The sequence below is a fragment of the Podarcis melisellensis genome (assembly GCF_964234715.1).
Source record: "Podarcis melisellensis genome assembly, chromosome: 8".
NCBI lineage: Eukaryota > Metazoa > Chordata > Lepidosauria > Squamata > Lacertidae > Podarcis > Podarcis melisellensis.
In genome coordinates this window covers 26,425,432-26,451,870 of record NC_138540.1, presented here as the reverse complement: position 1 = coordinate 26,451,870, position 26,439 = coordinate 26,425,432, and the positions used below count along the sequence as shown (strand labels likewise).

The 26,439-nt window shown below is 46.7% G+C and overlaps 2 protein-coding genes across 2 annotated transcripts; both read left to right on the top strand.

The window, feature by feature from the left end:
- The first annotated feature begins 1,156 nt into the window (after positions 1–1,156).
- On the top strand, positions 1,157–15,059 carry PINK1 (PTEN induced kinase 1). Its single transcript, XM_081923651.1, has 8 exons — positions 1,157–1,609; positions 2,721–3,017; positions 5,141–5,244; positions 6,373–6,555; positions 7,799–7,962; positions 9,988–10,115; positions 10,826–11,062; positions 12,044–15,059. The coding sequence occupies exons 1-8, from the start codon at positions 1,259–1,261 to the stop codon at positions 12,302–12,304; spliced, it is 1,725 nt and encodes a 574-aa protein (XP_081779777.1). The 5' UTR covers positions 1,157–1,258; the 3' UTR covers positions 12,305–15,059.
- A 1,035-nt stretch (positions 15,060–16,094) lies between these two features.
- AGMAT (agmatinase (putative)) lies at positions 16,095–24,731 on the top strand. The gene is made up of 7 exons (XM_081923722.1): positions 16,095–16,606; positions 19,097–19,299; positions 19,994–20,042; positions 20,337–20,532; positions 22,255–22,434; positions 23,170–23,254; positions 23,592–24,731. Exons 1-7 carry the CDS (start codon positions 16,131–16,133, stop codon positions 23,663–23,665), a joined length of 1,263 nt encoding a protein of 420 aa, XP_081779848.1. The 5' UTR covers positions 16,095–16,130; the 3' UTR covers positions 23,666–24,731.
- Positions 24,732–26,439: the final 1,708 nt, after the last annotated feature.

Here is a 26,439-nt window from a genome sequence, read left to right as displayed (position 1 = left end):
AGGTGCATTCTGCACTAGCTCAACAGTACTCTTGTCCACCACAGCCTAGGAATGATTTGGCAAGCAGGTGGCAGCAATACACAGTATCACATAATGTGCAATAAATCAAATAACCACGGGCAGATTAAGTTAGGAACAGCCAACAGGTTAAAAAAGAAAGAAACCAGGAACACCCTTAAAACATTCAGAACATACCAATATGTAATATAGGCTGCACTCGGCACATGCTCAACGGCACAAGGACCAATACAAGCACATTAAAGGGGGGAGCAATCCCCCCCATTGAATGTGCTTGTGTTTCGTTTGTTATTATGTTATACATTTTGTGCTATTATACTGTAAACTGCCCCATTATCCTCGGATTGGGGGGGGGGGTTATAATCTTCATTATATACCTTTAGGCACCAGGCAAAAAAGTTCCTTTTAACCAGGCACTTTGGTTGATTTGATTGACATCCTATGCCCTTTGAAAATGTGGTGGCTTTGGGGGGGGAGTTATTGGGTTTATTGTTTTTATTTTGATTATATATTTTGCGGTTTTATATTTTGATTTTGTTCTGTGAACCACCCTGAGACCTCCAGGTACTGTATAAAGTAGGTTGTGTGTATATTATTATTTTAAATAAATAAATAAAGTAGAATAGTAAGAATATATAATAATTACTTTGTTATTTTTATTTATTTAAATTATTATTAAGTATATTATACATTTTTATTAATTATATATTATTAATTCAAATGAATAAAAATAGTTAAATAGTAATAATATACAATATAATAATTATTTAATTACTTATTATTTATTTAAATTATTATTTTATTATACATTTATTATTATTATTTGTTTTTATTATTGCTTGTTAGCCGCCCTGAGTCTGGCCTTGGCTGGGGAGGGCGGGGTATAAATATTATTATTATTATTGGATGAGAACAAACCACGTAACAGCAGGAAGATTAAAGCCGCACGTTTTGATTTCAAAATAATAACAGCAATAGTAAAGATACTGTGCTCGAAATATACCAATGTGGAACGCAGGCTGCACTCTGCACATGCCCGAGGGCAGGCTTGCCCGCTTCCCCTTCCACCACGGACTAAGAATAAACAGGCCCTCCCGGTCGCGCTGCAGCCCCGCCTCTGCGGCGTCACAGTCCTGGCCGCAGCAGCAACAACAACAAGAAGAACCGTGAGGACGAGGCCAAGGGCAGCGGCGGCAGCTAGAGCAGCCCCGAGCCGGGCGTCTTGGGCAGCGGGGCGGAGATGGCGCTTCGGCAGGCGCTGGGAAGGGGCGCGCGGCTGGGCCGGGGCCTGCTGTGGCGCTGGCTCGGGGGAGCGCCTCCCCCTCCTGCGCCGCCCAAGCCGGCCGCCTTTCTCGCCCGCCGCCCGCAGCAGCCTCCGCCGGCCCGCCCGGGCTTCCTGCGCGAGGCCGCGGCCCGGCTGGGCCTGACCGGCGGGCCTCCGTCGCCGGGCCTGCTGCTGTTCCGGCAAATGGCGCCGCGGGTCCCCCTCGGGCCCCGCCGCCTCGGGCTGGCCTTCGGCCTCGGGCTGGCGCTTCTGGAACCGGCGCTGGCCGAGCAGAGGCAGGCGAGCGAGGCCTGTAAAGGCATCCAGGTAAGCGGGCTAGGCCTCGTTACCATGGCAACGGGGGGCGGCCTTCAGCATAGATTTGGGACGTTTATATTTCCTTACCAACCCCGTCCCACACTTCCTTCTACAGAGGGTAAGGTGGTTGGTTGGAAGTCGCTTTGGGCAAGAGAAAGTGACAACAAATTTAGTAAATAATAATAATAATTGATTGCATTTATACGCCCCTCTTTTTCTCCAAGGAACTGAAGTCCTCTCCATGGTCCTCCCCGTCTCTTCTTTTAATCCCAACAACCACCTTGTGGTGGGGTAGGTTAGGTTGAGAGGCAGTGTCATTGGGGTTTGCGGCTTGAAAAGGAATTTGAACCCCTGCCTCCCATATCCTTAAAGGTAAAGGGACCCCTGACCATTAGGTCCAGTCGTGACCGACTCTGGGGTTTACTGGCCGCTTTATTGGCCGAGGGAGCTGGGCGTACAGCTTCCGGGTCATGTGGCCAGCATGACTAAGCCACTTCTGGCCAACCAGAGCAGCGCACGGAAACGCCGTTTACCTTCCAGCCAGACTGGTACCTATTTATCTACTTGCACTTTGACGTGCTTTCGAACTGCTAGGTTGGCAGAAGCAGGGACCGAGCAATGGCAGCTCACCCTGTCGCGGGGATTCGAACTGCTGACCTTCTGATCAGCAAGTCCTAGTCTTTGTGGTTTAACACACAGCACCACCCATGTCCCAGATCCTTAGTCAGACACTAATCTCAGAGGGGTTTGGGGGGGGGGGGTTCCACAACCTCTAGTGTTTCTGTCGCTTTCTCCACACTGTGCATAATTTTATAAAATTCTATGATATGTCTTCTCTTACTCATCTTTTCTCTAAGTAAAAAAAGTCCCCAAAGCTGCAATATTTCCTCATGGGTGAGAGACTCCATCCTTTTGGTTGCCCTTTTCTGAACCATCTCCAACTCTTACCTTTTTAAAGGTCAGGCAATTAGAACTGTACACAGTATTCCAAATGCGGCCACACTGCCTCACCTCTCCTTCTGCAGGAGCTGTTTGGAGCCGACTGAAAAACACTGTTATCATAAGCATAATACTATGATTTGCATTTTCTCTTTTGTTGTTGTTGTTTTCCCCCATCCAGACAATATTTATCCAGAGGAACAAACCTCAGAAAGAGCCCCTGGGCTTATTCCGCCAGCAAGGCTTCAAAGTGGAAGAATATTCCATTGGGCGATCTATTGGCAAAGGCTGCAGCGCAGCTGTGTATGAAGCAACCACCCCTTTTGCCATGCCTCACAAAGCAAGTTCGGAGCCAAAAGCTGATCATTTTGATCATTGTGATGGTTCAGATGCCCAGACTGGAGGGGGAAAGCTGTGCCAAGTTGGTTGTTGGAGAACTGGCTTCCCGCTGGCAATCAAGATGATGTGGAACATTTCGGTGAGGATCCTGTGTTTGGTTTGCTCCTCAGGTGTTGAAGGAAAGTGCATTGAAACCTCAGTCCAGTGGAGCAGTAATTGATGTTAATCTAAAATATGTCCTGCAAGAGCCAGCAGTTGCTACCGTGGTGTCAATTATTTCTTCTGAAAAGTGCGATAGGTTTCTGGGGAGAATAAAAACATAATGAACAGCTTGATTGGGAACAAAACAACAGTTCTGGCAGAGTAATGCAGCTCTCACAGTGATCACAAGCATCAGCATCAGAAAATGCAGTGTGCAGTAGCGGTGGAAATGGAGTGCTTTCTTCTTTTTCCTGCGGTGTTGGCTTTTAAAGAAATCCTTTAAAACCTTTGAGGAACATAATGCCAAACCACAGTGGCAATCCTTACTCTGCCTGTGCACTCCCTCTTCCATCCCTTAACCATACTTATTCAGATTCCCTCCCTTCATTCCATATTCTTGGCAAAACATACTTTGCCGTGTTGCCCAAACCATGTGAACTAGTTTAGATAACCCAGCAAACAATGTTACAGATAGGTAGCCGTGTTGGTCTGCCATAGTCAAAACAAAAAAAATTCCTTCCCGTAGCACCTTAAAGACCAACTAAGTTAGTTCTTGGTATGAGCTTTCGTGTGCATGCACACTTCTTCAGATACCAGCAAACAATGGTTTGACGAGAACTGGGGGAATTGCTGTCTTAAGGCTTTCTACATCAGGGTTCAGTAAATATGACTCTTAGAAGACATCTGAAAGCAGCCCTGTACAGGGAAACTTTTAATGTTTGAGGTTTTATAGTGTTGTTAGTATTTTGTTGGAAGCTACCTGGAGTGGCTGGGGAAACCCAGTCAGATGGGCAGGGTATAAATAGTAAAATTAAATTAAAATACGTGAACAAGGGCAGTGGACATAAGCATTCTAGCTCCAGTCTGATGCCATTTCAGTCGTTCTTTAGTTCCAAAATGACTGAAAGGCTCTTTCCTCTGACCTCCCTTGTAGTAAGTAAGTAGGTATTCCCTATGCATAAGGGATTGTGTGTTTGTATGAACCTGAGGCTCATTCATGTTATACCAGAAACCACTGTTTGGGGTTACTCCTGCACCAACCCACTGAATGGGAATTGGCCGGCAGATTAACAGAAAATAAAAACAAATTAGAAACGCGGTATCAAATATGATGCAGAAACAAACTACAGTAAAACTCAACAGCTGGGGCACAAATAGATGGGGACTGGCCCATAAAGATAGGCAGGTGGGTTATAATTTCTTTCCCCTGCCCACAATGTAGTTTAAAAAGTAACCGTGTTTGAGAGAAATTCTTGCAGGTGATGGGAACTGGAGATGTAGGTGTATTGAATTAAAATCGGCATAATTGTGTGCTGTTCGCATCTTATCCCACCAATGTGTCCCTGATGAGTTTATAACTTGTGTGAGTTCTGGGCCTCATTAAAAGCCCTCCTACAATTAATTTGAAAAGAAGCCTCCTAACAGCTCCCTTTCCAGCCATTATTTTCTATCCTCTCTTCATTATTGTTATTACTGGGTTTCCTCATAGGGCTGTTTTGAGGATTGCAGAGATAATACATGTGACTCAGAGCCAAATATAAATATCATTGTTGCCATTATTGGAACCCCCTTCTTTTTAAAAAGCTGTTTTAAAAAGCTGTTTTATGCTTCAAGATATTTACCATATCTTGCTAAGGGATTTTTTTATTTTTGGAGAAAGGAGTGTTTTTGGGACCTTACGTATTTTGTAGTCCTATCTCCAGATTTCCCCACGTCCCTTCTTTTTATGATACATAGCATCAAAATGCGGATGGGTGGCGCAGAAATCGAATTCAGTACTTAATTCATTCCAGAGGTCCATTCTTAACCTGAAACTGTTCTTAACCTGAAGCACCACTTTAGCTAATGGGGCCTCCCACTGCCGCCACACCACCGGAGCACGATTTCTGTTCTCATCCTGAAGCAAAGTTCTTAACCCGAGGTACTATTTCTGGGTTAGCAGAGTCTGTAACTTGAAGTGTATGTAACCTGAAGCGTCTTTAACCTGAGGTACCACTGTATTTAGATGAGGCAGCCTTCATTTGAACACAAGGAAAATAAATCATGTTTGTGCTCTTGCAGGCTGGTTCTTCAAGCGAAGGCATCCTCAACTCCATGTCACAGGAGCTTGTTCCAGCCAGCGGCTCAGCCTTATCTGGAGAATTTGGTGCGATCACTCCTCCCAGGTATAATTTGTTAATTTTGATGATGTAGGAGAGGGAGCTGAGGCTGATGGGAGTTGTAATCCAACACATCTCAAGGGCACCAGTTTGGGGAAGGCTGTTTTAAGTACATGCAACTTAATTAAGATTGTAAGCTGCTCAGGGTGCAGACCTATTCTTTTATTAATATGCACAGTAATAATGCACAGCAGTAACAGTCCTACTATCCCTATCCTTGACTCATGTGTCCTTTCTTCTGTTGCTTTCCTCATTGTCTGTTTTATTTCATAAGCTCCTAGCAGCCAGAGACCTGTCTAGGTTGCCTTGGTAAATTGGAAAGGCAGCACAAACTGTTATGTTACCTTAGAAATAATAACAACAAAGTTTTGTGACACCTTAAAAACTAACAAATTTATTATGGCATAAGCTTTTGTGAACTAGAGTCTACTTATTATTGTGGTTGGGGATGGAATTGTAAGTTCAGAGGGAAATGAGGTGCAAGAAAACAGCAGACAGTGACAATTAGATCTCAGAATGCATGCAAAATAAGCACCCTCGTGCTTCCAGCATTTCATTTCCTTCTGAGCTTATTGCTTACAGTTCCCTCTCCTCTGTGTTCCTGCAACTGTTAATAGATCTAACAAAGCAGATTCAAGTCAACAAAAGCTTATATGCCATAATTTTAGTGGTTTAAGGTGCCACAGACTCTTAATCTTCATTGCAGCAAAAACAATAACATGGTTACCCTTGTGGAAATAATAGCAGTTGTTATGCAACAGTTAAAGTTCCAAACTTCTGGTCAGGCCGCCTATGGGTCATTTTTCCAGTATATGGTTGAAACTAGTCAGAGCCACAAGGATGTTGAAACAAAGATCAAGGCACAGCCCCCAATAGCTTAGCCGTGCTTTGGCTATAATAGGACAATTAATACATTTTTATAGAGAACGGAGCAATCAGTGACAAAAAAATTATACCTGGCCATAGAAGAGCTGGGTTGAATGCAGCCTCTACTCTGGCCCAGAAAACATAATGGCCTACTTTGCTGGGCTGTGAGAAAACATACCGCTTAGAGATTGCAAATTCATTTTGCTAATTAAATCTGCAGTAGCAATGATAAGTGGTTGTAAGTGGTAACAAACTGTCTTGAAATAGGCAACTTGTCTTCGGGAAGAAGAGGCTGAAACCTCATCCAAATATAGTCCAGGTGCTTCGAGCATTCACATCACACGTCCCACTGCTTCCTGGTGCAACGGTGGACTATCCAGATGTTCTGCCCTCCACACTGAATCCCTCTGGAATAGGGCACAGCCGCACACTCTTCCTAGTGATGAAAAAGTAAGTTGGGAGAGAGCAGGGTGGTCCATGGATTGTATGGCTGCAAAGTGCACCTGGCTTCTAACCTTTATGGTTTGGGACAAAAGTTGATCCTCTGCTCCCAACAACAGTGATCGAGTGGCAAATGTGGTTTCCGAGCTCTCATCATCCCTGAGCATTGGCCATGCTGGCTGGGGCAAATGTGAGTTAGAGCCCAACAACTGTTGGGCCACAGGATGGGGAAGGCTGGTATAGCTAAATGATTAGTTAAGATGTGAGACTGGAAGATGAAAGGTAAGGAAGAGAATCCACTTCCACTATCACCCCAATACACTGGAGCTTTCTACGGTTAATGCCTTCATCATTTTTAACCCACGAGAACTAGAAACTTGATTTTTTAAAAAGAAAGAAAGAAAATGAGGAAAGCAGAATTAGCTCCACATCATGTCCAGTTCCATCAAGGATGAGGCCATGGTGCAGTTTGGAGGAAGCTGGCCAGACAGTGAGCTGTAGCTGAAGCAGGGAGATGGGTCAAGAAGCAGAAAGCAAGGGTATTCAGAAACAGGTCCTATGAAAGAGTGCAGGGTGCTAATTGCTCTGAGCCATAATTTTCAGCAGTCATTTCAACAGTCTCTCTCTCTCTCTCTCTCTCTCTCTCTCTCTCTGTGTGTGTGTGTGTGTGTGTGTGTGTGTGTGAGAGAGAGAGAGAGAGAGAGAGAGAGAGAGAGAGAGAGAGAGAGAATGAATGAGAATGAGAATATTGGAGAAGAAAACAGCCCACACCTTTTACCTAGTAAAAGTTGACTTAATTTTCTGGTGATGTGGTGCATTTATTTCAAATACCCCATAGCAAAGGCACCTTCCCATGCTTTTTCAAGCTTTCTGCTGCTGTTGATGAGCAGCATCATGCCAAGGCCATCTCCCATTCCATGGTGACATTGTGAGGGAAAGTGGGCCCAGGAATTCCTCAGGTCCTGCTTGCAGGATTCCCATGGATGCCTGGACTAGATGGGTCTTTTGCCTGATCCAACAGGGCTCCTCATGTTGCCCTATACCACCAAAGCAAGCAAGGAAGGAGTTGGATGGGAGATGTCTGTGCTATCTAGGACTCCAAAAAACAAGCTCATTCCCGCATGAAAATGATGTTTGCTTCACTGCACCACCAAGGATGAAGAGAAAGCAATGTTCCCATTTTCAGCCAGATTTAGGTGTTGCTTCTGGAACCCCACTCATGAGCTGCCACTTCCTTGCTTGCTCCATCCAGCTACCCATGTACGCTGCGCCAGTATCTCTGCGAGAGGAGCCCAGCTGCCCACCTGGGCACCATGATGATCCTGCAGCTACTGGAAGGAGTGGACCACCTCGTTCGACACGGAGTGGCTCACAGGGATTTGAAGTCTGACAACATCCTCGTTGAGTTTGACGCCGGTACGTAGCACGGCTGCAAAACCTTTGCTTGCATCTGGTCAGGGAGAAGTGATGAGCAGGATCCTTGTGCTTGGAATGGAGAAAACAGGCAGAGATCTTCAAAATGCTAGAGCAGTGGCAGAAAACCCTGGCATCAGGCTGCTCATCATCACATATCACCAACAAAAAGCACTTCGGATGGGGGAAACCCAGCTTCGAATCACTCCTGGGGCACACGCCTAGGCTACCTCACAGGGTTGGTGTGATGATTAAATGACACAGAGAACTTGGTTGGAATGTCACCATGCAAATGTCATAAACAATAATTGCCGGTGCCCTCTTGGAAGGGACACTCTCCATTATATGTCACACAGGATGTTCCAACTAGTCTTGGTGCTGCTGTGTCGCCTGGCTTAGAAGATGCATCTTTCTTGCACTTAGGTTATAGGCAACCCAGGAAGCTGCCTTTGCCTCAGTCAGACCATGTTTTGGGTCCATTGAGTTGAGCCAGTGTTGACTGGCGGTGGCTCTCTCGCGTCTCTGGCCAAGAGAGGTCTCTAAATGGAGATGCCAAAGATTGAACTAAAGATCTTTGACATGCAAAGCAATTGCTCTGCCAGTCAGCGATGGCTGTTCCTAATGAGCCTAGGAAGCTGACTTACAATGAGTCTTTCCCTTGTTCCATCTAGCTCTATATTGGCTGCACTGGCTTCCAGCAGCTCTTCAGCATTTTCGACTGGGGTCTCTCTCCAGAGATGCTGGGGATTGAACCTAGGACTTTTATGTATGTTTGCAGAGCAGATGCTCTACAACTGAGCTAATACTTCAGTAACAAATGGGGAAAATGGAGTTGGGGAGAGCCCATTCTCTGTCCACTAAGCTGTCTCAGGCAGAAATGCACAAGGCTAGAGGAACCAATTCTTCCAGCCTTAAAATTAAATGTAGGCAAAGTGGTAATAGGAACACCCAAAATGGCCTGACCATATTGGCTGCCCTCCAGTCCCGCAGTTGCAAATTGGTCGATGGGTTTTCTCCAACTCCCTGATTTTGGACATCTGTGGTTTGCCTGGCTGCACAGCAGCAATTTCTGAAGTCCCAAAGTACAAATAGGCTAATAACTCAGTGCTTCGGGATCGTTAAGCAGTAGGTAATCCCAGGGCAAATTCACGCTCTGCTAGAGCCCAGAGTGCTTTTGGCCCACTGTCAGTTTCTGGCGTTGGATATGTTAATTACTCTCAGCCTGACTGAGACTCAAGTGGGCAGGAGACAAGTAAGGGCAAGCAGAGCAGAGTAATTAACATCCGCAGTAGAAGCACATGCTCTGTTCCCTCTGAGAAACGCTTTGTAGCACGACGATGAGGCAGAAACTGCAGGGGAAAGATTTGGTCTTGAACGAAGGACGCAGCTAAAGGTGGCAGCAGAAATCCATGCTTGTGCATCTCCTGATACAGAGTGTGTGCTTACTTGGTGAAGGGTGGTGATGAATGAGGTTGGGAGCGTAGCACTGGTTTGGTGGGGTTAACGCTCCCCACATTAACCTTTTCCATTAAAAACCTTCATTATTTTTCAGTTTCCATGCATATGCAACTATCGCAGTCAAATATTATGTAGGTTTGTAATCAGTTTAGAGTTGATTATAACAGTTAAGTGTCTTATGACCCCTTCCTGAACACGGCTATCAGAGAAAGCATTCCAGAACGAGATCCTCCCCACCCCACATGGGCCACATTTGGCAGGTGGATAGATGCGGTTGCCCACCTGTCAAAAATCTGATGCCACAGTGATGTCAGGTGGCCCATATTTGCATAGTGCTGTGCCCGGAAACCACAGTCAACTGCCAGCATTTGCAAAGCACTGTGTTTGTAGTGCTGCTGATCAAACAAGCCGTGTCTAAACCTGCTCCACATGTGGTGTCATATATGCCCTTGAAGGAACCTTCCGGGGGGGTGGTTACAGCCATAGAGACTTGCTCCTGCTGTCCATTCTGAGTGCTAAGCTGGGCTGCTGTGTGTCTGTTCAGAATGTAACCCCTGCCGTCATTTGCAGCTGGGTGTCCAGGGCTGGTCATCTCAGATTTTGGCTGCTGTTTGGCCGACAAAACAGTTGGCTTGAAACTTCCTTTTACCAGCTGGTATGTGGATCGTGGGGGCAACGGCTGCCTCATGGCACCAGAGGTAATATTCTCTCTCTCTCTCTCTCTCTCTCTCTCTCTCTCTCTCTCTCTCTCTCTCTCTCTCTCTCTCTCTTTCTCTCTCTTTCTCTCTCTTTCTCTCTCTTTCTCTCTTTCTCTTTCTCTCTTTCTTTCCCTTGGTATAATAAGGTTTGTGTTTTGTAACTTTAACCATTATGTCTTAGTCGCTACCTTCCACACATTCCTGTACCTGCGGTTTATTTATTTTGGCTTTATTTTATGACTGTATTTGTTTGACAGTGATCTATAATTGTACATGGGCTACGTATATAGCCACCAGATCCCATTTGATAACCTTATCCTTTGCAGAATCTTGTATAACCTTTCGTTTGAAAATTTATTTGTATTTTTTTTTTTTAAGAACTACTCCAAATTAGATGTGCCTTCGCACTACACGTGCACATTTTAAAAATGCAGTTAGCTTCTGGGTTAGGGCGATAATTAATTCTATCAAAGCGGGCATGAGAAGCAATGTTATCCCTTCTGCCCCTGCTGTGCCAGAAGTGGCATTTTACCAAAAAGTATATGCCAGCTTCAAATTCTCTCCTCCATGCCTCTCCTGATCCCATTAATTATCAGCCGCTCCTCCAAACAACAGCAAGCAATTTGCATTTAAAGAAACCTGCTTGGAGGCATTTAAAGTTTTGGCTGGCCTTGTCTGAAGGTTTGTTTTCCGTATCTGTTTCCTGACAGGTGGTCACTGCTACCCCCGGCCCCGGGGTTGTGATAGACTACAGCAAAGCGGATACATGGGCGGTTGGGGCAATGGCATATGAGATCCTTGGTGCCCATAACCCCTTCTACGCCAAAGGGGGGGCCGCTCTGGAAAGCAGGAGCTATCAAGATAAGGACCTGCCGCCCCTGCCAGAAACTGTACCCCTGGAAGTGAGAAAGCTGGTTGGATTGCTGCTTCGGAGGGATCCGGCCAAGGTGAGAGTTTCTCTCTTCTTTTCACAAGGGCTTCCACACCTCCCCACATCTTGCTTAGCAATGGCCATAGAAGCCAGTATCCTGCAAAAGACCCTCTGACTGAGACCAGAGGGCTGGGCTTCACCTGCCACCTTAGTATAGTCTAGGCAAATGGCTTTCGTTGGACCAGCTGTGGCTGATACAATAACAGAGGATATGGTGCTCCCAGGAATCTTTGTCAGGAAGAATGGGTAGCTGGCATGCTCTTATAAGTAAAAACATATATGCTCCAATTTCATTAAAAATATCAAAGTTGTGTATGACAAGAAATGGCGGGGGGGGCAACAGACAGAAATAAATATATACCCCCCTCTCTCTCTCTCTCTCTCTCTCTCTCTCACACACACACACACACACACACACACACACCCCAGAATCACAGATCACCACCTAAGAGTAGAAAAGATGTAGAAAAGGCAGCATAGAAAGTTTTCAGCAAATGTCCAAAAGTTAACACTGAGAACACCCACTGAGTCTCTTTTGGAAGAACATCATACAAGACTGGGCCTAGGACACTGAAGGCTTGATTTAGTAATGGTATCAATGAGTGCAAAGCTGACTATACAAACCTTTCCCAAATCTTCTGAATTGTACACTTTTTAATTTTATTTTAAACAACTGGAAACTTAGGAAGGTGCCTGAGGCTAGGTCAGACTGTTTGTCTAACTAGCCCAGCATGGCCTGTGTTCACACATCCTGATAAGCCAGGATTTGCTGGTTTACCATGGTTGATGGGGCTCAAACGGCATACACTAGCACCTTGCCTGTGTTTGAGTGCTTTCTACAATTCTCCTCCTTCCCCCAGAGAATGTACCTCATTCCAAAGTGGAAGTTTGCAAACAGAAACCAGACAAAGGCACACCAGAGGTCCTTGCCTGAATCAGCTTAGTAAAGCAAACTCTGCTGTGCCTTTGACTTTCCCCACCTGCTTTCCTGTTTCAGAGGCTCTCTGCACGCGTTGCAGCCAACATCCTCCACCTGAGTCTCTGGGGTGGTGATGCTCTCGGCCTGGAGGACCTGAGACCCGCCAAGATGGTTGGATGGCTTCTTCACCAATCACTCGCCACCTTATTGACAGATCGCTTTGGAGATGGGAGCAAAGTTGAAACAACGCTGAAGAGGTGTTTTCTGGCAAACCTGGAGTATGAAGATCTCTTTGAGGCGGCCGCCCTGCTCCACTCTTGGAGGAGCGTAGTGTCGTGATGGGCTCAGATCTGCTCACAGCTGTTGTTGACATTTCCTCTGATGTTCCACTAAAAGCATTTAAACTGGCTAAGCTACCTCTTCCTTGCAGGCCGAAAAAAAAATACTGTAGGTAAGAAGCACTTTCTAGGGATTGGAGTGTTCTCATTGCAAAGGTAGATTGGGTTTGGTTCTGCTGAACTCTCCCCCCCCCCCAAAACAAACCTGATGTGGCCATTGCATTTGGCCAGCAAAAAAATTCAGGTTGATTGTGTTGCTTTGAAAACAGAGTAACTGGCTGCAATAGTTCCTTTTCAAGAATTGGGTCTCTGCTTCAAACAAGAGTCTCTGTTGAGAGGGGAGGTAGCATTGATGCAAACTAGATTTCCTCAACTAGTGCCCTCCAGGTGTTTCTGAGGGGGGTGATGGGAGTTGTAGTTTAAAACATCCAAAGGGCAGCAGATTGGGGAAGGCTGATACAAAATGTGTGCTTTTTCTCTCCCTCAAAGCTGTTTGTTTTTTGCCATTTAAAAAAGGTAATGAAACTACATTCTTTCCCCCTCTGCTTAGATATCTGAGGGTAGTTCCATGCCAGTATTTTTCCTGGGGTATGTCCATGGAGAATCGAGTGCCCTTGGATTTACGAGTTCAGTTGCCTCCATCTTTACTTTATCAAGGAAAACACATCAGACAGAAGGGGGTGGGACTGGGTCTGAAATAGCTTCTCCTGCCCCTTTTGACTGGAGTATTGCCCAGACAGCTCCTGGTTCATGCAGAGCCTTAGGAAAATTGGGAGGAGATTTTATTTCTCTTATTTCATAAAATAATTTGCACACTGCCCCTTGGTGCTCTTGTTGCATGTCAGGCTTTCACCCTCCAGGTGTCTCCCAACTCCCATTGGCCCAGTAGCCAGTAGGGTCAGCAAGGATTAGGAATGATAATAGTTGCTGCCTAGTAGTTGCTGGGGGAGCCTTCTGGAGGAGCGTTACCATGACACTGCTTCAACTGGTGGTAGGGAGGGAAGCAGCCCACTCCCAGCAACAAGGAATTTTTACCCGTCTTTGGATTATTTTGTATGTAACCCATCCAAAGATCTGTTCCCCTGACAGAAAAAGTGATACATCACTTCTGGAGTTGGAGTTCCTTCCTACTGAAATGAAGATCACAGGATTGGGAGCAGGGCAATAGAGAGTGGGGTAAAGGAAAAAGCCCCCCTTCTGTCCTGTGAGCCTAACAGGGGCTTTAGGAGGGGATGGCTCCTCTACCAGTTCCATGCACCCCAGCTGGAACAAAACCTCTATAGGATTGCTCTGTTGATCTTTCTTACTTTGTCCTTCTAGACTTGCCCAGCCAGAATGCATGTTAATTGTTCAATTGTTAATTAATCCGTGAATGAGCACAACAAGGAAAGTAAGGAAACTATTCTAGAGCCAAAAAGATAAACACATTTAATCTAAACAGGGCACCAATAATATCTCCAAGGGTCCTTAAACAAAGAGACAAGGTTACCTGAACTGTAATGAGCACAAAACAAACTCATTTAGATAAGATACCTGCTGGAAATAACAGCTGTATATTTTGTGAATGCAGAGCTGAAGGGAAGCACATACCTAAGAGCCACTGGTGGCATGGATTTTGGGTTTGAGTATATATGTTGGTGTATATTATAGTCTATTGTAAATCATTTTAGGATTGAAAGGCAGGATGTAATCTTCTAAATAATGGGCGGCTCACCTTTGCCCGCCGCCACCCCCAAGGATGTTGGAGGCTGCAACATTTGGCCAGTGGTCAAGGGGTGTTGGGAGCTGCAGTCCAGCAACAGCTGGAGGCCCAGAGATGCCTAATCCTTGTTATAGATAAGTGGGGGTGGGGAGTCTGTGTGAAGGACAAGAATGTTATAGGAAAGCAAAGTGAAAGGAGGACTTTGAATCAGGAGGAGAAAGCACCTTCCATTTGGACTGGAGTACTTCTATATATTTTTTTGCTAATTGGGGTAGGAGCAGTGAAAGGTCATTTGCATTTAAGACATCCAAATATTCCAAGTTTGATTCTTTTCTTTATATTAAAAAAGAGAAGCATCACACCACTTTGATGATCCAGCTGGCAACAAAAAATACTGTCCTTGCTTTGCCATCCCAATCACTTGCCTATCAAGGATTCCACATGTTTGCCTGCATGGAATTCCTGATCATTCATAGTGACCAGGCCAAGCAGTTTAAAGGGTGCTTTAGTGGCACAGGACTTCTAAAAATATATATATTTCAGTACTAGAAAGGAAGTTGATGGAATCCCAGACCACTACATGCAGTTGATTTCTAGAAAGCAACTATCACAGTGATCTGCCATATATACTTTTGGAGACTATTTTAAGACTTAAAAACAGGGGTTGGGGGTGGGGTTGGTTCACATGACATCTGCAACTATAAAACAATTCCCATGAATTTTGCAAACCCCAGCTGGAGGGTGGAAGAGTCCCTGGATTATTCCCTCTTTATATGAACAATGAGGAGAGGTGAAAGGGCTGGGCTGGGGGAAGAGAAGTATCTACCTAAGCTTTGGCATCACAGTAGACTAACTGAGCCACCTCTCATTTGGCAGAATGAATAAACGTTGATGTTCTACCAAATCACTTTGGGGTGTTAATAGTTAGCCTGTGTTGAGCATTCTTAATTACTTTAGTTAGACTTGGTAGCTGTTGAGGTGTTTGTTGCTAGTTGGGAGAGTGAATTAGGTTACCTATTGGTGAAATAAAGTGTGTGTTACTTAAACACTAAAAGAGTATTTGGACAGTCTGTTTTTTTGTTCTGCACCAGGGACCAAGTACCATTGTGGCACTAAGGGAGGGCAGATTCCAGGGAGTCTGTGACAGGCATCCCCATTTTGAACAGCCGTACTGAAGTAATGAGGGTCTCAAAAAGTTTGGATGGATTCTTTCAGATACTAATTGCACACCTGTTTACATTCCACAACAAAGCTGCACAAGCATATATTTTAATCCTTCGTAGCAAAACCCAGCCTTCCGAGAATCTCAGCTTTTGTTTTAAAACAAGTCAAGTCCTTAAGGCCATTTCTCACTTAAACATGCTGACATTCCTTTGTCTACATGATTAAAAGGTGCAAGAGAGCCCTCCCATCTCTCTCTTTCCCTACTGAATTATTTGTTAAGGTTTTAAGGGTCAAAACCCAGAACAGTGCCTGGCAGCAGAATGCTTAAAAGGGCAGGAGCAGGAGATTTTGGGTTCTGTGCCAATGTCTTCCACCTCCCATCATTCCCATCACATGCTGTCTGACCCTTTTGCATGTTGTCCGCTGCTAGTTCAAAGCGTGAATCCCTCTTAACAAGGGACAGTTCAGCATCAAGTCAGGGTTGGGAAGCTGCAGGCAGGATGGGGGCCAATGGGTGTGATTGCCCTATGTGGGCGACTTATTTTGCCTCCCTTAAAATAGGTTTAAAGGGCTTTCTGATCTATGGCCTGACAGCTTCTCTCTAAAGAACAAGGGATTGGTTTTTTTGGAGCGGCAGGGAATTTGCTAGAAAGACAAAAGATCAGTAAATGCTGGCATAACCTTCCCCTCCTCTTAAAAAAAGGTGGTTGTGTTGCTGAACTTAAACAACTCTTAAGTAACTAAGGCATTCTGGTGGAAATAAGTCATTAACTCTAAAACACACATACATGGTAAAAATCACTCTCTCCCCTCTCCACCCTGGGGAAAAAACCTTTTGAAATCCCAACTGGAAATGAGACAGTGCCACCTAGTGAAAAAAAAGTCTCACTGGCTTGTGTCTCATTTGTGCCCTTTGAACCCGTCAAGGGGGGAGGCAGAGAGGCAGTCCCACTGGCTGTGCATGTTATGGGGGGAGTGTCTCTCCTGGAAACCTTTAAAGCTACCAGCTGTATCCTGTCTTGGGGGGTTCAGCATGGAGATCTTCTGTTCCTTGGGGCGCCAAGCCCTGTTGCAGGGGAAGGCGTGTCAAAACAGCCTCGCTGTTGGCAAGCAGGTGTTCTGCAGAACGTTCCCGACAGGCACATGTCGCTCTCAGCAGCTCAGCAGCAACAGCAGGACTAACCCAGGCCGGCCTGGCTCCCTGCCCAGAACTCCCTGTGGTTCCTTCTTTGAAAGTTTCTACACCAGGAGTTTTCTCCCTCGTCGCCTTCTCTCCGATGCCCGCTCCAATGTGCCACCCAGTGCGGAGTTTGTGGCCAGACCCGTGGGGGTCTGCTCCATGTTCAAGCTGCCCATCCAGAATTCAGCAGAGGGTCTGGACGTGGCGTTTGTGGGGGTCCCTCTTGACACGGGGACCTCCAACCGTCCTGGGGCCAGGTGAGTGGGTTTGCTTAGGGAGGGGAAGGGATTGAATGCTGCATCACAAACTAGGCTTGGGTGGAGGGGAGGCCACACAGCGGTGCTATCAGGATAGGACTTTGGGGGGCAGTCACCCAGGGTTCCCCTAATCTGCAGAATGAGCAGGAGGGTCCCCCAAAGTAGCAGAACATTTTGACGCATTTGCATGACCATTGAAAGGGGCGAGGTTTCATAAGACCCATTAAAAACCAGAAATTACCTAACTGCGTCAACAATCAAAGTTCAAAGTCCAGGCCTGGCTGAGAGTCTTAGCAGTGAAATGAAACCACCCTGGGGCTGTTTCTCCAAAATTCTCCTTGGAGTTTGAACAACCTGGTCTCCCTGCTTTGGAAATAAAAGTGATGTGATGCATTGGGAAATCTTCTGTTATGTGTGGGTTTTTCTGAAAACATGAAGACATTTGTACAGAGACTACACATACAGCAATGTTTGTGTGCACATGCGAAAGAAGGTGTTGGCATTGTGTTAGGTGCCCAGTGATGGGCCTCAAAAGTGAAATCAGGACTTCTCTGTTAAAAGACTTTGCCCCAGAGGTATTTTGAGCAGACCAAACCCCACCCTTCAATATTAAATTCTGATCCTCAGCCCTATTTGAAACTCATGCTTGAAATGGAATCAAATTGGCTTTCTTCTAATTTTCTTAGTGTTTTCCTAATGTAAAACCAGAATTACAACAAATCAGCAACAAAATGAAGTTATAAAACATAAAATAGGAGCAGTACAGAGGTTGTATTTTCCAAATAAATACAGAGCAGATAATGTAGAAAAATAAAAGCAGCAAAACACATTGTGAAAGCCAAATTATCCAGTTTGGTGGGGGAAGGAAATTTTGTTTATATAGATTGGACACAAAAATAAAATCTCACCAAACAGCGCAGAAATGTTCCGGTTCTTCCTTACCCTTAGAAATTGTAATTTGTGAGCTATTATCTCCGCAGTTGCCAGAGTCAGTCCACATGCTTTTGTACTACAATTAATCCTGTAGTGTCTTCCATTTCTGGGCCAAGTTAAGTTCCCACTGCAAGCAGGAAGAAGTTCCTTAGTTTGGAAAATCCTGCAAGTTCCTTAGTTTGGAAAATCCTGTTTGACATCCTGCAAGTTCAAAGGGGCAAGTTGCATGAATTGGCTCTCAACGGCAAGGACCATCTCCTGAAGTGGAGCTGTTTCAGCTGCAGAAACCCATGCCAAGACAGGAGAAACCCAGCAAGCAGGATGCGCCCTAGGCGGACCTTCTGTCAGCCTCAGACCACGGGGAAGTCATATGTTCAACATTTCTCTGCAGCTGTGACAAATGAAGAACATTTTACACAGAGAAACTACGGTTCTTTGACCTGCATAGCTCAGCTGGTTAGCGTGTGGTGCTGAAAACGTCATGGTTGCAGGTTCAAACCCCTCATATTCCTATGTTGCAGGGGGTTGGGCTGGATGATCCTTAGGGTCCCTTCCAACTCCACAATTCTATGATTCTATATAATAGTTTGTTGCAGCATAGCTAAATTTCCCTTCGGCAAAAGGGATTATCTATGATTCTATATAACCTATCCAAGTCTCCTGGGTATGATCTGAAATGTTTCCAGGCTACCTTGGGGTCCCTCTGACAATCACAGGCCATTTCAGCCCAGGGGAGAGATCCATCCCCTCAGCCTTTCCAACTGGACATGTGCTTTTAGATCCGTTCCAGTTCCAGGGCATCAGAGCTGCGAGCTTATCAGGCAAGGGTGAGAGACCTCAGTTTCCTAGGCCTATCTGGTCTTCAGGACCTTCCCTGGCCACACACCTCACAAGCCTTGCTTTGTACCCTCCTTCAGTGTTTGGGCCCAGCTGAGATGTATCCTTTCCCTCTGAGAAAACCCTCTGGCGTACCTGGATGGAGGACAGAGAGGGGGTGTGGGTGGGTATTGTTACCAGAGGACTGGCCATTGTGTGTACCATCTCCCCTCTAATTCTAAGCCACATGCTCAAATTTCTGTTGCAGACCACCTCTTTCTGTGACATGTGTATGACATGTTTTCGGTGGTCTTTGGTTAAGGCATCAGGCAATTCCTAAAGTCTTTGCAAGTTCTTGTACATCCTTGTTTCTGGGTCATCACCTTCTATGAAGCGGGGTAGGGGGACAGAATAATAAAGATCTGCCTTGCTTTCATGGGATCCTGCCTCAACTCACCCACCTCTGATCGATTAAAAACTTGTGGGACTCTGGGTCCCTTAAAAGGGGAGTTAGGCTGTTTAAGGCAACCCCCCTATTTTCTGGCACAGTGTGTGTGCAAAAACTAGGCTAGGTAAAAAGCACATTCATTGCCCCGCCTACATTTATCTCTGGCCCCTCCCACCAGCAGTAGGCGGCCCTCAGAAGGAATGCTAGGAAGTAATGTGGTCCTCAGTCTGCCAAAGGCTCCCTACAGGGAGGCTGAGCACTACAAACACAGATGTTGCTTTTTTCCACCTCAGGTTTGGTCCTCGCCACATCCGGGCCGAGTCATCAATGGTGAGATTGTTCAATCCAAGCACCGGGGCAGATCCATACCATTCTCTTGTGGCAGCCGACATCGGCGATGTGAACGTCAACCTGTATAACCTGAAGGATAGCTGCCGACAAATCCGAGAGGCCTTTCAAAAGATAGTGGCGCAGGGCTGCGTGCCCCTCACGCTGGGTAAGGATGTTGCCAAGCAGCCTGGGGCTGTGATAGCACTGATCGCAAAGAAGCAGCTAAATTGGGGGTGCTGTGGTGCCCCTGGGCAATCTCCTAGTCAGCAGTATTCCAGAAATCTAATCACCTTGTGTTGATATGGCAAGGAGTCCCAAAGATCTCAAAGCAAAAAAGGAGATCAGAAACCCCCCAAAAGTAGCATCTGCCTCCTGAGTCAGCTGCCTCATTCTGCCTAAAGAACTAGATCTTATCGCGATGACACCAAGGACAGAGCTTCCCAAACACATGCAATCTTAATATATGTAGAGGTACCCCTGACCATTAGGTCCAGTCTTGGCCGACTCTGGGGTTGCGGTGCTCATCTCGCTTTATTGGCCGAGGGAGCTGGTGTACAGTATCTGGGTCATGTGGCTAGCATGACTAAGCCGCTTCTGGCGAACCACAGCAGCGCACGGAAATGCCGTTTACCTTCCCACCAGAGCGGTACCTATTTATCTACTTGAACTTTGACGTGCTTTTGAACTGCTAGGTTGGCAGGAGCAGGGACCGAGCAACGGGAGCTCACCCCGTTGCGGGGATTCAAACCGCTGACCTTCTGATCAGCAAGTCCTAGTAGTTAAAGTAACATTAGAGAATGTATAGAAAGAAGAGGGAGAGGGCTCAATCTCACCATCAACCATATTATCTGTCCTTGCAGGTGGAGACCACACAATCACATATCCCATCTTGCAAGCCGTGGCAGAAAAGTGAGTCTAAATTGAGAAACAGCACTAACAGTATCAGGCAGCTTCTGCCAACCCTGTGGGCAGAGGGTAGAGAGGAGCATAGGGTGTGCATGTACAAACTAGCTTCCTGTACAAAAGGCGTGATTTGCATCCGTTGCTCCGCCCGCCTTTGTCTCTGGCTCCGCCCATCACCAGCACGCGGCCCCCGGCAGATGGGCATGTGGTCCTCAGGGTAGAAACAAAGCTTTCCTGCCTTCCCTGTAGTGGTCAAGTCATGCCATTTTGTTCCCTTAGCATCTCTCCTTCCTTCCGCAGGCACGGCCCTGTGGGGCTGGTACATGTAGACGCCCACACGGACACCGGAGACAAAGCGTTGGGGGAGAAGATCTACCATGGGACGCCCTTCCGGCGCTGTGTGGACGAGGGACTCCTGGACTGCAAACGGGTTGTTCAGATTGGAATCAGGGGCTCCTCCTACACTCAGGACCCTTACAAGTATTGCCGAGACCAGGTAAGATGGCAGGAGCCAGCCAGCAGTAGATCACAGCGAACAAGTTGGGAATTAGCTCTTTATTAGCAAAACAGGATCTTCACAGGCCTAATGAGCACAGCAGCTCATCTCCAGTAGGTCTTGCCCCCATGAAGCAGTTGCCAAGACTAAAGGTCCCTGCCTCCCCCCCAGCAGTTTATGTCTCCTCCTCTCCAGGGTTTTCCTCAAGCAACTGGAGACTATGCCTGCATGCTCTCCTCTGCCCTTTTCATGCCTCTTCTGGTCCTGGGAGACCAGCAGGGAGGGGAGCTTGCTGTGGCCAGTGAGAGAGATGCCCGTGGCTCTTCACAAGCCTGACCCATCTCTGCCTCTTGGCCTCTCCTGCTTCGGTTTCTGCCTCTAATTCTGGACTTCTCTCTGCCACAGATCTCCCTGTTCACTGAGTCCTGTTACCTCTTCAGCTTCCAACACCTTCTCTTCCCCATCATCTTCCTCTTTTCCCTCTGACCACCTTCCCCTGTCCCATCACCAATTCCCGGGCTCTGAGCCTTCTTCTCTTGGTGGTCCCCCAGCTGGTTCCTCCCACCATTCCTCTTCATCTAACCAATCCATGACATCAGACCATGTCAAACTTCTAATACTATGCCCGCCCAATACAGTCATATCTTGGGTTGAAGTAGCTTTGGGTTAAGCATTTTCGGGTTGTGCTCCAAGGTGACCTGGAAGTAATGGAGCACGTTACTTCCGGGTTTCGCCGCTTGCACATGTGCAGATGCTCAAAATGACGTCACGCATATGCACGGAAGCAGCAAATTGCGACCCGTGCATGCGCAGATGTGGGTTGCGTTCGCTTCAGGATGCAAACGGGGCTCTGGAACGGATCCCATTCGCATCCAGAGGTACCACTGTACTACTCATGCCTAGCGTTACTCATTCGTTATTACGCACCTAAAAATAAATCACGAATATATACTGCTTATTTATAACCCACCTTTCCTCCAAAGAGCTTCAAGTGCTCACAGGCTTTCAGCTCCCCATTTTGTCCTCACAACAACCTTGCAAGGTAGGTAAAGCTGGGAGAGTGACTGGCTCAAGGTCACCCAGTGAGCTTCATGGCTGAGTAGTGGTTTGAACCCTTCTCTCCCAGGTCTTAATCCAACACACTAACCCTTAACACACACTGGTTCTCTGTGTGAAATACAGTAGAAAACCAGGCCTGCATACTCTGTGCATGCTGGAATATTTAAAAATCTGCACCCAAGCTACCCATATTCTGTACCCAGGAAGCCAGATTCTGCAACTTGGATAAATTGTGGGAGAACATGCACATTTTCTATCCTGCCGATAGACTAGTCGATAGACAATACAACCCCACCTTCAGGCATGGAGAGTCTCACTTGGATTCTCCCTTTCCGCTTTCTAAAGTTCACCAGGCATTGCTCACACACTTTTAAGCCTATCTCGATAAGGACTAGAAACTTGATCATTCTAGGATTTTAAGGAAGCTGGTTTCTTCTGTATCAGTTCTCTGCATCTACACAGCCTTGTTTGCAGTCTTGAAAGGACAAGAAAGTAAGGAGAAGCACCTTCCTCTGTTCCTTTTCATGGGAGAACACTTGTCAGGTGTCAGCTGTGGGGCCATAGAGCAAATTTACACCTGCACAGCTGCAAAGTTAGATACCTTATCGGTATGATGATACCCTGGGGTTCTCCATTCCAAAGCTTTTGCCGGTGTTTTAACAGGGTTTCCGGGTGGTGCTAGCAGAAGACTGTTGGATGAAGTCGCTAGTCCCTTTGATGGCAGAGGTGAGGAAGCAGATGGGAGACAAGCCCATTTATATCAGCTTTGACATCGATGGAATAGACCCTGCCTACGCCCCTGGCACTGGGACACCCGAGATTGCCGGCCTGACTCCTTCGCAGGTAAAATAAGTGTGCAGAAACGCAAGCAGTACAGGTCTAAGCAAGACGTTTGCTGCGTTGCTTTGGCTTCTAGGGGGTCAAGCTTTGTCTGAAACAAAAGTGGGGAACTTGTGGCCCTCCAGATGTTGCTGGGCTGAAAATTCCCATCATCCCTGATGCTTGGCTGTGCTGCTTGGAGCTGAGTCCAGCAACATAGTAGGGCCTTAGTAACTGCAGACTTTGCTTTACCTTCTTCTGACTCAGAGGTTACCAGTTGCATCAGTCTGTTCAGTTGCAAGTGTTTGTGCCTATTTTTCAATCTGGTTGGATCCCAGATATGCAAAGACCTCCTTCTGTAGACGGGGCGAGGAATCTTTTCCAGCAAAAGGGCCTCCCAGATAATCTTTTAGAGGCCATGTGCTGGTGGCAGACGGCACCAGAGTCAGAAGGCGATGAAGCAAACAACCAATATAAATCTTACCTTTGTAGGCAAGCAAGAGGCATTATCAAGGGTTAGCAGCATAGGCTAAACATTCCTGGAGTGTGCAAAACAGGGGCAGAGGGGTGTGGCCTGGCTAGAGGGGGTGTGGCATAGACTGAAGAGACTCCCAAGGGCTGGAGAGAGGAGCTTGAAGGGCCATATTCAGCTCCTGGGCCAGACTACAAAATGCATTTTCCCTCCACTCATTTAAGTCACTTAATTCCAGAGCCTCTCCCTGCCCTTGACCCACTTGCCTTCTCTTGATTTTCAAACAGGCTCTGGAGATTATTCGCGGCTGCCAAGGTCTGAATATCATTGGGGGCGACCTTGTTGAAGTGGCGCCGATGTATGATGCTTCCGGTAAGTGGTGTATCTTGGCATCTGCTGCTTTAGCGACAACCTGAATGGGGGTATTTGATCCCCCCCAAAAAGTCAGGCTCCTGCTTGGGTCCTCTTGACAAGAGCAATGTCTACGCTCTGTGAAGACCCTCTCGCAGCACATCCAAGAAAGTAAGACACTATAAGCCCCATTTTATGGACTGGAGAACTGAGGCTTAAGGGGGGGCACCACAGCAGCTCCCTTCTCTGGCTACCCTGAAGGGTAGTCAGTCAGCCGATTGCTCTCTCCATAGCAGCCAAGGGTTGGGAGAGGCAGCAAATTCCTTAATTTGGCTTTCTGCTCCTTTTGCTTACACAGGTAACACAGCACTCCTGGGAGCAAATCTGCTCTTTGAAATGCTGTGCGCCCTCCCACAAGTCAAGAGGACATAAACCATTCCAGGGAAGCTTCCGATTCACGCTAAAGGCGCTCGTAATACACAAGGACCTCCCTGCAGACCTGCAAAGAATCAGAACGTTGCATTTTTAACTTTGCTGGATCTGTGCAACTCTCTGCCTGCTACCAGCACCCTTTCCTGACATCTACAGCAACAACCAGGGCAGCTGAAAATGTGCAGGGTTGACATAATGGGACACTGCTCACCAGCAAACGCAAGTTCTGGGAATCTTTGGTTTTGTGGGGAAATTAAGTTGCTAGTCCACATTACTGCTGGAAGAAAAACCAAAAAATGAAGCACAGGACACAGCCACCCAATACCTAAGAGCACCTGGCAATGTCAGCCAGGTCCCAGCCTTTCACCAAGAGCGTAGTAGTTTGCATAAAAGGCACATGCAAATAAATGAATGTACAAATTATAAAGAGCGCCGGATGAGAACATATCCCTGGGAACCTCAGAGCCAAGATGGGATAGCCAATGGGGTGCCCTCCGTATGTTTCTAAACTGCAGCTCCCAACATCCCTGATGGGAGTCCAACCACATCGCAAGGTCACCATTCTTCTCCTGCTCTGCTACATCAAAACAGAGGTCCATGTAATCCACATAGTCCTCTCTCCTTTGGCAGCCATCCAGACACCTTCAGTGGGTCCACGAGCAGGGCATGAAGGCAACAGCCTCCTCTGTTCTTTGTCCCAAAGTTAACTGGTATTTGCAGGTATACTGCCTCTGAACTTGGAGGTTCTATTTAGACCTCTCCATCGTAATCTCCTGTTAAAGCCATCTGAGCAGCCACATCTTGTGTCTGTGGGTTCCACAAATTCAGTTCTACATTGTGTGAAGGGCAGGGGAGGGGGGCAGGGGAGGGTAGAGAGAAAGGGAAGAGAGAAAACCCCAGGAAGGTCTCCCACAAAAGGCACCGAACTCAATCCAATGCCATGGAAATTTAACAGTGCGAGAGTTGGCTCCTAATTGCACTGTGCCGCCACCATTACTTTATCATCAAGAGTCACTTGGAAGCACCAAACCGTATTCTGAACACACATTAAAATAGTTTTATTTCAGTTGCAGATTCTGTAAGAGTCTTAAAGCAAAACCAAAATAAAATTAGGGCCTGTTCACAAATACAAAAAAAAAAAAAGACAATTTGCCCAATAAATTATTTATTCCCCACCCACCCAACCCAAGAGTATCAAAAGTGCAAAATGTTCAGCTTTCTTTTCAAACCAATCCCTCCACCTGGGCTGGATTATTCGTATCAGTTCCTGACAAACATTTCTACAGAACACAGAAGACAAAATGGCCGTCACAGGGAGGCTGGGGTGGGGGGAACCAAACACATTGAACGTCAAAGGAAAAGTCGACAACGCACAGGAGGATCAGACAATATGCTATCACTTCCCTGCTAAAGGCATTAAGCTTCAGGTTCTAGGAAGTTTGAATAAGAAAGGCTTTGTATGGTTGTGTCTGCGCATCGTGGGGAGTCCTAAACCACGGTTTACGGTGCACGAGCAAATCACACCCTTCCCGCTTATGCCTTGGAGGAAACAAACTGCGACCCTTGATTTAGCGCTGGATCGTGGCTTGCTTGGCTCCATCAAACCACAAGAAGTAGGGCAAGAACACATCTCGGCTGCGAATTGTGGTCTGCCTTCCCCTGCTGCGAGTTGGGAGGGGCAAAACGGGCGCAATTTTGCTCGTGTGCCGTCAAGACACGGTTTGCGGCTCACCGTCACGTTTGAGAACAAGCAGGCAGTGGAAGCATTCTTCCCCCGAAAGCTCTGAGAGAAGCCTGTCAATTCTATAGCAATTTCTGTTAACAGGATTAATGGATTAAATTTAGTTAGCAGAAGGTACCTGGGTCTTTTGGCAAAGGAGAGGCCTGGGCTTAGCGTTACAGGTGGCAAAGTTCTCTGCGTGGTCCTCAGAGCCGATGACAATCGCACACAGATGCTAAATTCAGCATCAACAAAAGAGAGCCTTGCATGAATTTGGCACTCATGCAATCGCACTGAGTTGAGGATTGCCCCCTTCATACAAGAGCCAAGCTGCGTGGGAGAGGAAGGAGTGATACACCCAGTCATGTTTTAAAACTGGGCTACGAGAGTTACCGTTGACCACTGATTCACCAGCTGTAGTTGCTGGGACACTTGTTGTCCAAGGCTGACTGCAGAACGATAGATGGCAGGAAAAAACTAGACCATCCTCCCCACCCCAGCTTCTAAACCCCACAGCATCCTGAACTCTCACTGAGGATGCAGAGCTCATTTTGAGGGCTCCACCCTATACTTTTCCCCTGGACCACCTTCTACCTAGAAAGCTCCACCGACTGCATGTGAAGGTGTTCCTGTGAAACCCGAGAATGGGCAAAGCTTTCCCTGTTATTGGAACCTGGCAGTATATTCTTATCCCAGTGCTATTTGTTACAAAGAACACGTCATTAAAACTGTGCTGATTTCTTTGACAGCACACCCTACGTATCTCTTAAATCGCTCGCTGAGGCACACAAGTTCATTTGCCCTCAAAGGGACAAGGCAGCTTCCGATTATCTGCTCGGCGGCAGCTGCTTAATCCTCTTCTCTCTCATTCGTTTCCGGACATTCCCGGAGGGGATCCTTACGGAGGAGCTGACGACAGTTCAAAACGTCCCCTAGAAGCTCCGCTTAAAGGCACCTTGCACCGAAACCCCCTGACGGTTGTCAGTAGGATCTCTCTGACCTACTTCCGCGGAAACCCGACGCTCTTGCAGAGGCCGTCCTGAAGCACTTTACC

What these genes read in the sequence shown, in the direction of transcription:
- PINK1 (XM_081923651.1), top strand. Translation starts at nt 1,259, where the DNA reads ATGGCGCTTCGGCAGGCGCTGGGAAGGGGCGCGCGGCTGGGCCGGGGC. An exon ending in AGGCCTGTAAAGGCATCCAG is followed by an intron (nt 1,610 to 2,720) that starts GTAAGCGGGCTA and finishes TCCCCCATCCAG; the next exon opens with ACAATATTTATCCAGAGGAA. An exon ending in CTCTTCCTAGTGATGAAAAA is followed by an intron (nt 6,556 to 7,798) that starts GTAAGTTGGGAG and finishes TGCTCCATCCAG; the next exon opens with CTACCCATGTACGCTGCGCC.
- AGMAT (XM_081923722.1), top strand. Translation starts at nt 16,131, where the DNA reads ATGTTATGGGGGGAGTGTCTCTCCTGGAAACCTTTAAAGCTACCAGCT. An exon ending in CTGCGTGCCCCTCACGCTGG is followed by an intron (nt 19,300 to 19,993) that starts GTAAGGATGTTG and finishes CTGTCCTTGCAG; the next exon opens with GTGGAGACCACACAATCACA. An exon ending in TTGCAAGCCGTGGCAGAAAA is followed by an intron (nt 20,043 to 20,336) that starts GTGAGTCTAAAT and finishes TTCCTTCCGCAG; the next exon opens with GCACGGCCCTGTGGGGCTGG.